The sequence below is a fragment of the Terrapene carolina genome, unplaced genomic scaffold, assembly GCF_002925995.2.
Source record: "Terrapene carolina triunguis isolate 2854851 unplaced genomic scaffold, T_m_triunguis-2.0 Scaffold210, whole genome shotgun sequence".
NCBI lineage: Eukaryota > Metazoa > Chordata > Testudines > Emydidae > Terrapene > Terrapene triunguis.
The window spans coordinates 27641001-27657117 of NW_020664561.1; the positions used below are offsets into that span (position 1 = coordinate 27641001).

General features: G+C 37.6%; 1 protein-coding gene across 1 annotated transcript in view; it reads left to right on the forward strand.

Moving 5' to 3' along the window:
* The window catches only part of LOC112109983 (guanine nucleotide exchange factor VAV3), a 238231-nt gene that overhangs the window by 185370 nt on the left and 36744 nt on the right, over nucleotides 1-16117 (forward strand). Inside the window, exon 20 of the mRNA XM_024204746.3 lies at nucleotides 9410-9546. Coding sequence (XP_024060514.1) covers nucleotides 9410-9546 — 137 coding nt within the window. The remainder of the gene's footprint in view (nucleotides 1-9409; nucleotides 9547-16117) is intronic.

Here is a 16117-nt window from a genome sequence, read left to right on the forward strand (position 1 = left end):
ATGGGCAATTGGACTTCGACTGTGTCTGCTCTTGAGCAGTCATGTTCTTCATCTGTACAGGGTATACAAATTAAATCTAGAAAACAGGTCACTAGAAGCTGATACAGTTTAAAGTGGACCAGATTTCAGAGTTGGATGAAGGGAAGATCTGATTTCTTTGTGTCTGCTTCCATTCCTTGTGTTCTAGAATATCTATTGTACATTACTTTGCTGGTGTGTTGCTGCCATGGGATCTGGGGCAAAAATGTGTCTGGGGATTGGTCCTGCTTTGAGAAGGGGGTTGGACTGATACTTCCTAACCTGTCCCAGCATCACCCAGAACAGGCCTGATTGACTTGTCCCTGTGTGACAGAGATAGAAATTTTAAGGGGGGAGGGATAGCTCAGTGGTTTGAGCATTGGCCTGCTATAAACCCAGGGTTGTGAGTTCAATGCTTGAGGGGGCCACTTAGGGATCTGGGGCAAAAAAATCAGTACTTGGTCCTGCTAGTGAAGGCAGGGGGCTGGACTCAATGGCCTTGCAAGGTCCCTTCCAGTTCTAGGAGATAGGATATCTCCATTCATTTATAGGGGGAGGGATAGCTCAGTGGTTTGAGCATTGGCCTGCTAAACCCAGGGTTGTGAGTTCAATCCTTGAGGGGACCACTTAGGGATCTGGGGCAAAATCAGTACTTGGTCCTGCTAGTGAAGGCAGGGGGCTGGACTCGATGACCTTTCAAGGTCCCTTCCAGTTCTAGGAGAAGGTGTATAAGGGTTTAATATGGCAAAATCCATCTAGATCAGAATGGGTCCCATTGTGTGCAAGATAACAGCTATCAGGTATGTGGTAAAGGGCATGCATATCAAAATCAGGGTGGAGGCCACAGTAAAAGGTTGTGGAAGAGGCAGATGATAATATAATCCATAACTGAAGCATTCAGAAGCATTACTGAAAAGTCCAGTGTCCAAATGAAACCAGTTCTGTCATTTAGAATGTCTTAGATTTTATAAATATTTGCAAGAATCCTGTCCACTTTGTCAGGTTTCTCCCAACTTTTTTCTCTCCTGTGTTACGGCTACAACCCTTTCTCAATGGATCTTGGTGGACACACACAATATGTTACTTATGAGAATGTATTTACATCAACTGCTCATTAAATCTATTATTGGAAAGGCAGATGATATTGTTAAGCACTGAGTGCAAAAGAGAAGAATTTAAACTCCTTCTAATACTTAGTTTTGTAATTTGTTCTCTATAAACCATCAGTGGATACATCTTCTGCAATATGTGTGTGTGTATTTGTGTAAATGTTATACATTGTAATTAAAAGGAAAACTAGTCCGAGAGCCTAAATGTCCTAAAACTGCATTTTCAAAGATTTCCTTGTGCACAGTTATTTAGGCCACCCCACCATGAGTACTATTTAAATATCTGTGTAGTGCTGCCCATATGATGATTAACCACCCATTTTGCTGAACTGACATATGGAAAACAGGGCCTTCTCCCATTGTCATGCTTTTAATATACTTTGAGTCACACTGCACATAAGCCCTGCCTGTCATATTCTTGTTGTTACACATTTTGGAAGCCACTCCTTATTATCATTATACTTGTCTCCAAGCAAATAACCAACTTCGATCCAAAAGCATCTATCGCCTGAGTGTACCAGGATATTTTCTTCCACAATGTACACAAGTTTAGGCTGTATACAAGACCCACAGCATTGTACACCTCATGGTATTCAATGTCTTGTTTTCCACAGTGAAGTCTTCCATTCACATTCTCAAGATCCTGTCTGCCAAAGCAAAGCTTCTTTCCCCTTTCATCATATACCATACTTTTCTTTAAAATGTACATGTAAGTGAACAGCCCACAAAATATACTACACAAAATATAGGCAGGTCCTCTGGAATATCTGCTTAGTAACTCTTCCACGCTTCATTCCCACTTCTGTTGCCAAGTCTTGCGTTACTGATCATCCACAACTCTGTCTGCTCATGCCCTCATGGCTCATCCTTTAATTGTTTGAATTTTGTTTGTCCTATTTAAGTTGTGAGCTCCTCAGGGCAGGTACCCGTTTAAACAAAAGTGTTTGTAAAGTCCTGCACACCTATGCCACTATATTAGATGGAATAACAGTCAACATCACACCTTCTGTTTGTTCAGCATCTAATAAATGTCATTTTGTGCTTTCATATGCTATAGCACCTAAATAAACCACACCTATTAATTCACATACCACAGAAAAGATAGTCTCCTCACTTCTTAGCAAAGATTTAATAGCTGAAGTTTTTAGTGAAGGCTTATATTTCTAATACATCATTATTTGTAAAACTATACTATACCAGTACAATATAAATTATTTAAATTACCTTTCAGTTGTCAAAGTAAATGAACAAAGTGCATGTTTTGTGGTATTGTTCTCTTTTTCATTTGTGTGTTCTTACTTGTTAACTCCCAACAGTTAGTAATTTCCATTGTCAGTTTAAAGTACTGAGATTCTTCAACATTTAGACATGACCCTGAAAACCCTTACTTAGACTCATTCAAGTCACTTGAAGTAAAAAATGGTTGTTTGAATGCGAGTTTGAAATGAAATATGTACAATGAAATTATTCTTAATACATGTCTATTGAAAGAGGAAATTTCATGAAAGAGAACACATAGCCAGTCAGCGAAGAAAATCTATGTACTGTCTAATGTCTCCACCTTTTATACCATGCTCATCATTGTAATATTTGAATGCCTAGGAGTATTATCATTACCACAGCACAAAGGCGTGCATGTTATCTAGTTTTTCTCCTCTTTCTCTTGAAGCCAACCAGTATTGTATTGGGATTAACTGGGAAGTCAAAATACAAAAGAGGAATATTAAGATTCCAAGCACACATGTCTGAATGTTGAGTACAGACTGTCTACCCAAGTTTCAATTTTGCATGGATTTTCTATTGCTTTAACTTCTCTCGCTTCCTCTACAATCCACATTTATCCATATGAGCCATCTGTGTTGTCAGTGATTAGGCTGTCTAACCTCGATTCTCAAAAGTTAGTGGGCTAATGTTAGATTCCTATGGGCCAGATTTACAGAAGTTTTCAGCAAATGCAATAGGGGTTGCTTCATTCTCACCCCCCCCCCCCAATAAATAAATAAAAAACTCCAAAAAATCTTTACCTGTGCCGAGACTTTCTTACACTAGGAAATTTCACCTTGGAAGGGATTTATCTTGATGTTTTATAAATCCTAAAGTAATGTGTTGATGCAAACTAAAAGCTAAAATCAATGCTTGAGATCCCAAATGTTTCTGTGTGTGTTCTAACTTTGGCTAAAAAATGGGGTGTATTCTTATGACAAGATATGCTCATCACGATATGGGTATGCACTGTACTCAGTTCTGTAAACTGAAGATACAATCTCTGCAAACTTGTTTGTTAACAATCAAATCTTGTAAACAATATAACAAAAGGGCTTCTTGAAGTTGTAAAGTTTTTCCATTTCTGATAAAGACATGAATGCTGATCAGCCTGTGTTAGCAGAGAATTTTTCCCCTCACACCTTGAGCTTTAGTTGCTCGCTGATATATTTTTTCAGAAGTTGCTACCCAAAGAGTAGCTGATGCAGTAAATGGTAACTGGTAGAAAATCAGTCCTTACAAAAGATCCAAGTTCCACAATTAGGGAGGATAAACTAGGGAGAGATTGGCAGGGGACCTAGAGTGCTGCTTCAGGGAGGAATTTAAAGAGATACTGTACTAGGAAGTGTTGAAGGAGAACTGGAGTGAGTAAATTAAAGATGAATCAGAATGTCACTGGGAATAGATTTAGGATTGCAAAGAATTTGAATTTCTCTAGTAGATTTATTTGTCCTGGGGGATGGAACTTTAAAAGCTTTTATCTGTGTGGAAGTGGAGGGAAGAGAAATGTAAATATTTTTCAGTTAGGCTTTGGAGCTACACCTCTACCCCGATATAATGCGACCTGATATAACATGAATTCGGATATAACGCGGTAAAGCAGCACTCCGGGGGCGGGGGGAGCGGGGGCGGGGCTGCGCACTCCGGCGGATCAAAGTTCAATATAACACAGTTTCACCTATAACGCAGTAAAAAAAAATTGGCTCCCGAGGACTGCATTATATCGGGGTAGAGGTGTATGTTGTAAATTTGTCAGCTGAGGTGGGGGAATGGGATGGTGCAGCTCCCCTTCCTCCTCCCCCCGCCCCCATATCCCACTAGAGTATTCTGTGCGCAGGCAAGAGAGCAATGCAGTGGTACAAGGAGAGCCTTGCCAGGGAATCTTCTGTCTAAATGCCTCCATGAGTGGAACTTTAAACAGTTAATGGAGGAAAGCAGGAGCTGAATGTTAAATATGGAAGAAGCCAGATTTAGCAAATTTGTAGATTGAAAGGAACCATAATGAATGTAGGGCCAAGTGAAGGAGAACATGTGGTAAATGATACAAGTGGAAGGATAACTAATCAGAAGCAGAACAAAAAAAGGCAGATTCAAAACTGATTCTTTAGGAATTGTCAGTATTTCAGTTGAAAAGGCATCTTGCCTGGACATAGTGTGAGCTTATGAAAAGTATCTTACACATTTTTCAAGATACGTAGAAACAATGACATTTAGAATTGAGAGAACCAAACATCCACTTAATGCATCCTCTTTCTGATGCAGGAACACCCACATATTCAGTAGTTTTATCCAACATTAATTATATTCCTTAAATCCCCATTCTATTCTGAAAAGTACCCTTAAAAAGATTGTGTTGGGATGTTCCATGTATATTGGCTCAGTATCGTTAATCAGTGCAGTGTAAACAGAAGTAACGTGTAGTAAGAACATATTTTTGTCACTGAAGTCAGCAGCCATGACTCTGAAGAGTCATCATCAGATCTGTGGAGTACAATAAGGCCTTGTTTTTGCATAGTCACCTTTCAGAATAGAATTGGGCATTAAATGTCCTTTTCAAATTGGATTACTGCACTTTAATGATAGTGGCTGGGTAGTTGGCCTCAGAGAGATTATTGACTTTTATGTTTTATGTCTCAGAGCCATCAAGTTGTGAACATAGCTGTTCACTGTATTCACATGCTTCTCTCGTTACTCTCATCATCCCATCTGCTTTCCCTCCATTGTTGTTATGCTCACTTGGTGCTTTTTTTAAATCTTAAATTAGATTGAGAGCTCTATAGGGCAAGGGCCATGACTTTATATGTGCTTGTACAGTCCCCACCACAACTGGGTCTTTGGGAGCTACTATAATTCAAGTGGTGATGATCATTTGAAAATCAAAAGCTTAAACTCACAGATTTAGCTAAGTTCTAGTACTTGGTTCCCAGTATATCATTATGTTGGGTCTTCTACATGATTAGTAATATTCTGAGTCACATTTCTGACACTTAACCTCAATAGTTACATACTTACAAAATATTGGAATGGGCTTCTCTCCCCGATTAGTTGGTTTGTAGGTGGATGTGGCTTGAGAGAGTTACCCACCTAGGGGACTAGGATTGAAACAAAGTCTTGTGGGAGGCAAAGCAGCCTGTCTTCAGCTCCAGGGAAGGCAGGTGCTGCTGAGCTAGGGCTCTGGCTGAGTTATTTATTTTTTTTAAAGAATGTGGTTTTACTTCATTCCTTCAGATACACTTGACGGTATAATATTAAGCACTTGATCCAAAGTGCATTGAAGTCTGTAGAATTCATTCTATTACTTTAATGGCCTTTGGATCAGACCCCAAATATTTGGATGATTCCAGAAAATTCATGAAACAGACTCCAACCATAAAGAAGGGATCATGAGACAATCATTGTCAACCCAATCCTCTTTCTGATTCTCAAGATTCAAATTAACTTGCACTGAACTTTCAGTGCAAATAGAACTCACTCAATGAGCCCTGAAAGTACGACATAGTATGACCATAAATTCACCGATATGCCCCATTCTCCTATATTTTTGTTCCATCATTCTCTATGATAAAATGATCTCTGACTAAAGCCTAAACCAAACTTCTGATTATTCAGGAATAAAAGATGCTGAGGTCTGCTCTGGCAGGGTTATCACTGGCATGAATGACTCCTGTTGTAGGAAGGGATAGTATTTACATATCTTATTCCTCCTGGGGAATCTTTGTATCTGACTCTGATGGACCTTCAGGGCTGTTCATAGATATAGAGATGCTTTAATGCACAGGTGTAGCTTATTCCTAATGTAATGGGTATTCTCTCTTAATACTCATTTTAGAACTAAAACTGTATGGAATAGGTGAGCCTTCTTCCTTGTCCTGTAATTACCAGAGAACATATTCAAATGTGTCATACAAGTTTAAATAAAGGTAAAATCTGCACTGTAGCCAGATTGGTACTTTATAAAACATGACGACAACAGACCTGTGTTCATCCCTTGTTTTTTCATGAATTGTGATTCAGCTCAGCCTTTTGTGTCATCCGGTCTTGGCTGCTAAGGGGCGTTCACCTGGAGGGTCGAGTTTAGTCTGGCAGCCAGAGGGGACATGATTTCAGCCATTTGATGGCTTATGAAGGCCGATATTGTAACTGTTTCTTTTTAAAGTTCAGACGGCACACTGATTTTGTTTGTTCGTATTGGGAAGTTTACTGGTATAGACGTGTAAGCACTTAGGTAAAATCCTGGCCCTAGAATGGCAAAACTCCAGTTGATTTCACTGGGGCCATGATTTCAGCCTATCGCTTTTCTTTTGTTACAGTAGTTCTATGTGCATTTAAATTCATTCACAAGCACCTATTTTTGCACCAGATATATACCTCCCAAACTGCTTTCTGTGAATATGCCAGATCTCTTTGGTACTGCAGCTGTAATACCTCACAGTGGTAATGTCTCTAGAACTATATTTTACATCATCAATTTTAGTTGTTAATTCTCTGTTTCTACTGAAGATGTTTTGTGCTTTCATAGTCCTCTCAGTGAGATGTACCTGAGAATATGTTGTTGAAAATAATGGGCGTTACCAACATTTAGTTTGAGTTTATAGAAATTTGCCCCTGTACTACCGTGAAACTCAACTGAATTGTTTATACCTGCTAATCTACACTTTTAAAATTAGTGATAGGGTTCTATAGGGCATCTGAAAAGTGTCTGGTATAGCTGTTCCTGTTTTGTTATTGAGACTTTTCTTTGAGACTGCAATGACCTAATGAATAATATATTGAGAATATTTTCAGTTTGCCGAATTGTAAATATATGTCTCCCTGTATCTGTCTTGTGTTAAATACATTATGTGTTCAAAAATTACAACAGGTAAAAAGCACATTAGTTTATATTGAACCTTCAATTTCAGCCTACCTTAAGGAAAATGTTTCATTTTCAATTTATATTTTGTTTTAAAATGCCAATATTCATAGAACTGAAAAATTTCTTTTAAATTATTCTACTTTAGCTGCAAAGCAAATTTCAGAAGTTAAATTAACATGAGGTGTTTGTAAGTAACAACAAAAAATATTCATTATTTATATAAGCAAATATGGCAAGTAGGCTCGAGGTAGTCAGGTGACATGACTGAATTCCCACAGCTGCCACTGAAGTTTTCAAGTAGCCAATGAGAGTGCTCAGTGCCTGTGTCACTGGGATCATTAATCCATGGTCCAGCGCGTTAGCCAGTTCTTTTAGGAAACTTCAGTTTTGGCACCAAAAACTGGGTGTTTTTCTGGTGGGGGTCCTGCAGGGATCTGTTCTTGGCCCTACGCCATTCAACAATTTTATCAATGACATGGAAGAAAACAAAATCATCATTGTGAACTTTGGGGAAAGGTAAATAATGAGGAGGACAGGTAATTAATACAGAGCAATGAGGACTGCTTGGTAAACTGTGTGCAAACAAATAATATATGTGAGGGGTAGTCCATAGGCGGACCACGGGCCAAATCTCGACTACCAGATGCTTTTAAACAGACCCTGAAATCTTTTTATTAACTTATTATCATTATTGGGGTTTTTTAAATTATTTTCTCTAGAGTCTGGACCTTTACTATACCTTGAGCAAGAAATTTGGACCTTGACAAAAAATAATTGACTACCCCGATATATGTTTTAATACACCTAAATTTAAATTATACATCTAGGAACAAAGAATGTAGGCCATATTGACACAGTGAGAGACTCTACCCTGGGAAGCAGTGACTCTGAAAACAATTTGGGGGTGATGGTGGATAATCAGCTAAACATGAGCTCTCCGGGCGGCAATGTTACTAAAAGAGCTAATTTGATCGTTTGATGCATAAACAGAGAACTCTCCAGTAGGAGAAGTGTGTTTATATTATCCCTGTTTTGGCACTGCTGCAATCACTGCTGGAATACTGTGTCCAGTTCTGGTGTCCACACTTCAAGAAGGATGTTGAAAAATTGGAGACAGCTCAGAGAAGAGCGACGAGAATGATTAAAGGATTGGAAAATCTCCCTTATAATGATAGATCCAAGAAGCTCAATCTGTGTAGTTTAACAATTAGAAGGTTAAGGGCTGAATTAGTTACAGTCTATAAGTATTACATTGGAAAGAAATATTTAATAATGAGCTCTTCAATCTAACAGAGAAAGGTGTAACACGATCCAATGCCTGAAAGTTGAAACTAGACAAATTTAAGTGGCTTGTGTCTCAGGAGATGGCATTTTCACCTTTGAAAAAGACCACAATTCAGATGCAGCCAATATTGGTGCAATAGGGCCAAAATACTATCATGAGTTCTGCTTTTTAAAATGAAATATTAACTATATATCCAATAACACTTAAAAAAAATGAGTTTAAAAAAAAACAAAAACAGATTGCATCAGAAGCATGGAATGTTTGTCACTCTGATTCTCATAGACATGTTCCATTTAGTGGCACCATTTTTGGAACATTGATTCGAGCCTGGAGAGTTTCTCCATTTCAATGTCTTAAGTATTATTACTTCATCACATCCATCACATTTTTGTTTTGGATTACAAAGATAACCTTAAGATATGAACCTTATACAAGGCCAATGTTATATATACACAGAAAAGGATGAGCCTTCTTAGTGATGAAATCAGCTAGTGCCCCAAGAGGAAAGAAGGAGGCGGTAGGGATGGAGTTGATGGGGAAAATGATTCTTTTCCATTAAACTGTATGTGTTGTGCTTTTTTGAAGTAAGCAGTAGCCTAAAGAGAAATATTTTTCTTGAACTAAAAAAATATAGTGACGAGCTGAGAGAAATTTCTCATTTCATTACTTGTTCAAATATCAAATACAGTACCTGGTGAAATGTGCTTTTACTTCCTCCCCCAACCACTGCTAGTTAAGCTCCTAACATTGATACATTATCTATATTATTATCGTTGTTGTTATTATTATTATTATCTATTATATTTATTATTTTATGCACATTGGAATTTCTTAGATTGCCATGTCATTGACCAAAAACCTGTATTCAATTTTTGACAGGTTTACCAAAAATGCAAGTCGTTAGAAACTACAATGGGGTACCACAGCCAGCTCCACATGATGGCCCACCATTACACATCCAGACTGGAGACACTATTGAACTCATCAAAGGAGATGCACATAGCAGGTTTTGGCAGGTATGGAATTAGCAATGGCTACATTCCATTGCTTGAGAGAGAAAACTGTTATTTGCTCATTGCTGTTATACCCTGTTTTTATGTTCTTCATCATCATCAACAACAAAATCTTTAGTTTTTATGCATTTTACCCAAAATACACGTCTAATGTAAGAGTTTCACCTTTTGGATGCCAGCAGTGCTTACCCACTGCTTTTTGTATCTAAGGGATTGATCTTGCAACTGTATTCATTTAAGTGAGGAAGTTTGCAAGATGGGGCCCTTGGTGTGAACCATTTTACTTAAATGATTTAAGATGAAGAAAGTGCATGGCACATAAGCAGCAAGAGTACCCTGTGTGCTTTGAATTCCCAAGTCCTCTCAGACAATAGAACTAAGGGGCATGCTAACCAGATAAAATATTTGACTTGGACAAGAATAGCGGATAAAATAGTTATCAGAGATTGAGACAGAATTGTTTTAATTTGTTTGGGGGAAGCCTAAATCAAATAATGACTGTTTTGTGTTTATAGGAAAACTATAATATATTGATTGGATAAAGGAGTTGTTTCCATGGCAACTCAATATCACATGATTCTAGTTGCTACTTCTGTTACAGAGATTGTTTTCTTTATTGAACACTCATACCAAAAAGAGATTCAAACTATGGCAGCTTTCACATTTTGCTCTAAAGACAGGCATAAGAATTTTAATTTTTTCAAATTATATATATTTTTTGTTTGTTTTTAATTTGTCAAAATGGGAGGATTGTGTTTGTGTGTGCACAAAATGGACAATTTGAAAATTAATAACAATTGGGGGAAAGCTGATGGTAAAGAAAAACGTATAAATGCAAGGGCATCTGAAAGGTGTCTGGTATAGCTGTTCCTGTATTTTGTTGTTGAGACTTTTCTTTGAGAATGCAATGACCTAATGAATAATATATTGAGAATACTGTGCAAGATTTTGGGGGGGGGGGGGGAATTTTTGGACATATTTGATTTTTATAGATTATATTTGTTCACTTAAGGATTGATTGATCCTGTGAGGTGCCAAAAGCCTTCAAGTCTAACTGGCTTCAGTGGCAGTTGATGTTCCTTGATTCTTTTTAGGATCAGATACATGACTCTTGCTTATGAGTTATCACAGATATCCTTATACAGCAGGAATCAGACATTTTATAAACTGATCACTCAAGATGCTCAAGCATACTCACAAAAGAATACCCAGCAACCTGTGTATATCCATGCAGGACATAGCCTTTAGGACCATTGAACCACAGATTCTCGTGTGAAATGTAAACAATTCTAAAAAATACAGTTACCAGATAGACTATGACAGCTTCATGACATGATATACTATGTCAGGGGTAGGCAACCTATGGCACGCATGCCAAAGGCGGCACGCGAGCTGATTTTCAGTGGCACTCACACTGCCCAGGTCCTGGCCACCGCTCCGGGGGGCTCTGCATTTTAATTTAATTTTAAATGAAGCTTCTTAAACATTTAAAAAACCTTATTTACTTTACATACAACAATAGTTTAGTTATATATTATAGACTTATAGAAAGAGACCTTCTAAAAATGTGAAAATATATTACTGGCACGCAAAAGCTTAAATTAGAGTGAATAAATGAAGACTCGGCACAGCACTTCTGACAGGTTGCCGACCCCTGTACTATGTAAAGACATTCAAGTGTGTTTTCAAACATTGGCTTATGTATGTTTGTATGTTGCGAGTTTTTCAATTGTGTACATGTAGGGCTCTATCCTGCAAGATGCTGAACACTCTGGCCCAATCCAGAGGGGCTCCTAAGCACATTCTTAGCTTTAATCATGAAAGTAGTCCCACCTCATATGCTTAAAAGTTAAGCATATGCTTTAGGCTTCTCTGGATAGGACCAGAGTTCCCAGCAACATATAGGATTAATCCCATGGCCTCACACTGGTATATCTGTCATTTTTGGCTTTTGGAAAGTCTCTTTGATATTACTTGAATCTGTCATGTTAAAGGATTTAAGCAGAAACATGTTATGCTTGGCTAGTGGAAGGAGACTGGTAAGTGGGTGATGCTGTGTGCCAACAAGCTATCTCCACAGCAATCTTAATACTAGCCTTCAACTTTAATGGGAACTGTCATCCCCATTAGCATCTTTGGGTGATTTTTTTCTCGGATATGTTGTCAAAGACATACTCTGATGTCTTGGTCAATTTGTAATGCATATTAAGAAGTAACCGCAAAACATAAGGTTTTATTAACATCTTGACGTTTACTCAAGGGACATTTTGGAATAGTTTATTTCTGACCTGAAAGACCATTGTGGATACTATAAATTCATAAATTGACCAGAAGCTCAGATGTTAGTAATAAATAAATGTTTGTATGCACAGTTATGTGCAATTTGTTTTTTTGTTCTTTACAGCATACCTAGAAAAAAACATAAAATAAAAAATATGGTTTCATCTTCTCTAATAACTTAAACCCAACCAAATACATTTTGATAAATGTTAAGAAAATCTTCCCAAGTGAAATATTTGTATGCTTGGTCTCAGTCCTTAGCAAATTTTTTATCGTAATTTTCTGTGGCTCAGTCAAGACTGTATACATCCTGGGTTCCTCCTCTTTACTCCCTCTCATAAGCAGGATAAACATGAATTGTCCTAGAGGATAGCAAAATTCTGGATTTTGATAGGTCATCTTTTGGCCTGTCTCAGTGCATAAGAAGGAGGAACCCAGCACCTGTACTCTCTCAGCTGAACCATAGAAAGCAAATTCCCAGGGAATATAAATTGCCTTAATATGAAACATTGAAAATGAGAGAGGGTGGGGGGGTTGATGCCACAGTGGTTTAGTCCACTACCTCCAGCTGAAGATCTGGGTTGTCACAAATGAAAATGAGTGAGGTGGTCTCATGGTAGTATCCAGGCACACCAGTTAGCATGACTGGCTTTCTTTGCTCAAGGTCCAGAAGTGGAATAGCCACAGTGCTTATCTGTGTGTGGCTTGCGCTGGTACTACTGATCCTTCACTTTTACATGTAGTAAAATCACTCACAAAGTTAATTAAATAAGAAAAGGAGAGGGGAAAGAGAGAAAATTTGGTGTTTTAAATGGAAATTTCAGACCCTTATCTGGAACACTGCTGGTTGGTGCAGCTGTAATAATGCAGAGTCTCATTTTTATTATTGATGTGTTTTTTTTCTCTTCTTTTGAGTTTGTTCAGAGCAAAGTACTTACTTAACCTGAGGGTAAGCTTTCAGAGGTGACAGGATGTATCATATAAGGTGTGATGTAATGCTGGTTTTACAGGTTTCCATTGCAATTATACACTGTCCTCAGGGCAATCATGTTTTCCATGTATGCCAAAAGCATACAAATGTGCACTGTACTAGTTTCTTCCACTGTGAAAAACAACACTTCTTTGATACAGACTTAGACCTGTAGCAATTCATTGCTATTACAGAAGTCCTGGCTAATGCCACTGTTGTTGATGGTCCCCCTACATTTTCAATGTAACTCCCTAAGAACAATAACTGTGCTGTGAACATTTGTTCTTGGATGAAAAATTAAATCTTTACCTTTTGGGGGGAAATTTTCTATGTTCCAGTAGTAGATAGAACTCACCAGGGACTAAGATACAGTGCTGTTATGTGAGGTCACTGCAAGAAGGGAGAATAGATAGAGACCTGCTGGCTTGAAATCTATAGTAACGAAACAGTCTACATCAAATCTACAGTAACAAAACATCCAGCATAATAACATTGTTCACCTGGAAAAAAATCTTCCAGTATTGGGGAATTATATATGAAAATACATATACTATACTTAACAGGGGGAAATGTGCATGTGGGGGTCTCTAGGGAGTAGTTACCTATTTGCTATGATTGACTATTCAGTAAATTTCCCCATAAATGACCCACATTTGGAAGAAAGTAACTGAGGATCCTATGCACAGTCTCATGAAATGTTTCTATTTTGTCTTGAAATTGAATTGAAAGAAATTTTGTAGAGAACCTGAGCCCAAAGTAGGTCTGCAAACTGCTTTTGTCCTAGTATGAGTTTGGTTGCCATCTGTTTGATATATATTGCTAGGGCTGATTCAAGATATATATGAGGACATCTGTTGTGGTGTCAAATGAGGAGATGTCAGGGATTTTTCCCAAGCTCTGGCCCCATTTGTTGCCAGAAGTTATGAGACTCTGTAAGTTCCTGTAAGTTATAGTAATAGTGTAAAATTTTCTTTGGTGCCTGCTGAAGAGTTGATGGGTAAACATTTTAAGGTGCAATTTTGCAGGATGTGTCAGTTCATAAGTGTGGACCAAGTCATGTTAGTCTTTTTTGAAAATGCATTAGGTTGGTAGAGCTATTAGGCTGAGATTTTCAAATCTATCTAGGGGATCAGGACAGCCAAATCCCATTAAAATTATCCAAATCCTGTAGGCAGTTATGAAAATCTCAGCCTTAATGTTTAAAAAGAAGCTTAATTTTCATTGTCAGTGGAAATCTGTGCTATATGAAATTTATTATCCTTTTTGTATGTTGCTTATACATCACATATTGCATGTAACATGTTCTACACTGTGTTACCTCTGAAGGCCATTTGGAAACATCAACATAGAATGTGGGCATCACCTCATAGGTGGGATGGATGTATACTACATGAACAATGTATAGTACATGAATATATAACATCTGTCTTGTACTCTGCCCTAGCTCTTAGTACACCTGCAGATGAAATTTCAGGTACCAATCAGTGTTATTTGCATATCTCTGAATGGAACTGGATCAGATTGTCTCAGAATTTACTTGTTACTATATGCCTCTTTGTAGCATTCAAGAGGAGCATTTTTGCTCTCTGTCCAAAATCAAACTTCAGGGAGAGAAAGGAGCCTTGATTCTTCCTCCTGTTGGAGTGCCATTTAGGTGACTTTTAGGACATGGTGCAGACATGTTCAGTTTGGGTCTTTCCTTAATTTGGGCCCATCATCAGAGGGTGGAGCGGGGAGAGACAGAGATAGGATGTGATTTTTTGCTGAATGTGAACAGCATTTCTTCATTTTAATTTTGGTAATGTGTCTACTTATAACTGTGCCAGGCATGATACAAGTAAACTAGATCTGAACATAGTCTAAAATTTTATGAACATTTTTTTTTGTAAAAACAAAACCTGCCCTTTTCACAAAAAATGAATGTTTCATATTTTCATTTTTTTACTAACCTGAACAAATTAAAAATTAAGGTTTTTTTTCAGCTTATCGTTTTCCGTTTCCATTTCCCCAACCTTTTCAGTGGGAAAATGAGAAAAGGATGGGGGGCGGGAATGATAAACTAGATAAATAATGAATGACTACATTTTTCAGTTTCATTTAAATGTGAAAAAAACAAAAAAGGGGGAAATGAAGAGAAAAAAGCTGTGGAGGGAAGGTAGAAAAGCAGAAGAGGAAGGAAACCCGTAAACTAAATAGGCCTTTTCAATAAAAATGTTCATGATTTCAAATGAGTGAAAAATTATTCCTCTTCTCTAAACTTGCAGAATTGAAAATTGCTTGGAAATGTTCAGATTACAAGAAATGTTTTACATTTTTTGACCAGCTTAAGTTATAAAACCTGGTTTCTTTTCACTGTTATTGCCTAAATCCGTGGAGAGATTAGCAATTTCTCAATCAGAGGATGATTTATTTAGCCATAGCCAAACAATAAGATGGAAACTGGATACTGTACAAACTAGGGTTAACTTTTCAGCTGTGCACAGTCCTAGCTGTGGATGAGCCTATTGAAGTTAATGGGAGTTGCAGATCTAAACCTCAGGCAGCACTCTGGAAATTTAGGGCTACTGTGCAAAATGGTTCCAGGAAACCTCCCCATTAAAACAGGTTCAAGAATAATGAATCATCCTCTAGTCTCACTGACAAGTGTCATTTAAAGTAGCAATCTGAAGGTGTTCATTGCTTCTTTATACGCTGCAAGCATTCTATAATATAATTTCTTTAGCAATTTAGCCCAGACATTTACTAGTGCATTTGGGATGGCCTTTAAGGCTTTTGTTAGAAGGAAATTGACTACTTACTCATTGCATGAGAAACAGTTAACAAGGAAGAGACATGTGCAGTTGAAAGAAATGATTAGCAAACTTGAGGTGCAGTGGTGCGACAAATCCACTGCTAGTTGCGATGGTTTAGTGCCTATGCACTCAGTACAGAAATCCGCAGTCATATACCTGACAGCATGCATCACAGTTTTTTATACAAGGTGACATGAGCACCTTGAGGGATTTAGCAGGATATCTAAAAGTAAACAATAATCTAGTATTTTAAACATAATTAGGAATGAACATAAAATTATTCAGATCAATCCTATAATTAGCAAAGAATTTTAAAAACAAAAAGCTCCTTTCAGCCTGCTGTAATTTTTATACACTAGATTTTTGAGGATTTTAAAACTCCCACAATTATATGAAACATGCAAAGCTTTTATTTAGAAGTGCAGATAGTCCTATAGGCAGTGCGGTGCTATGATCATGCTAATTTCCTGACATGTAAGACAGCTACCTTGTGTTGGCTAACTTTGTTGATAGTTGATTTGAAAAAGTAATC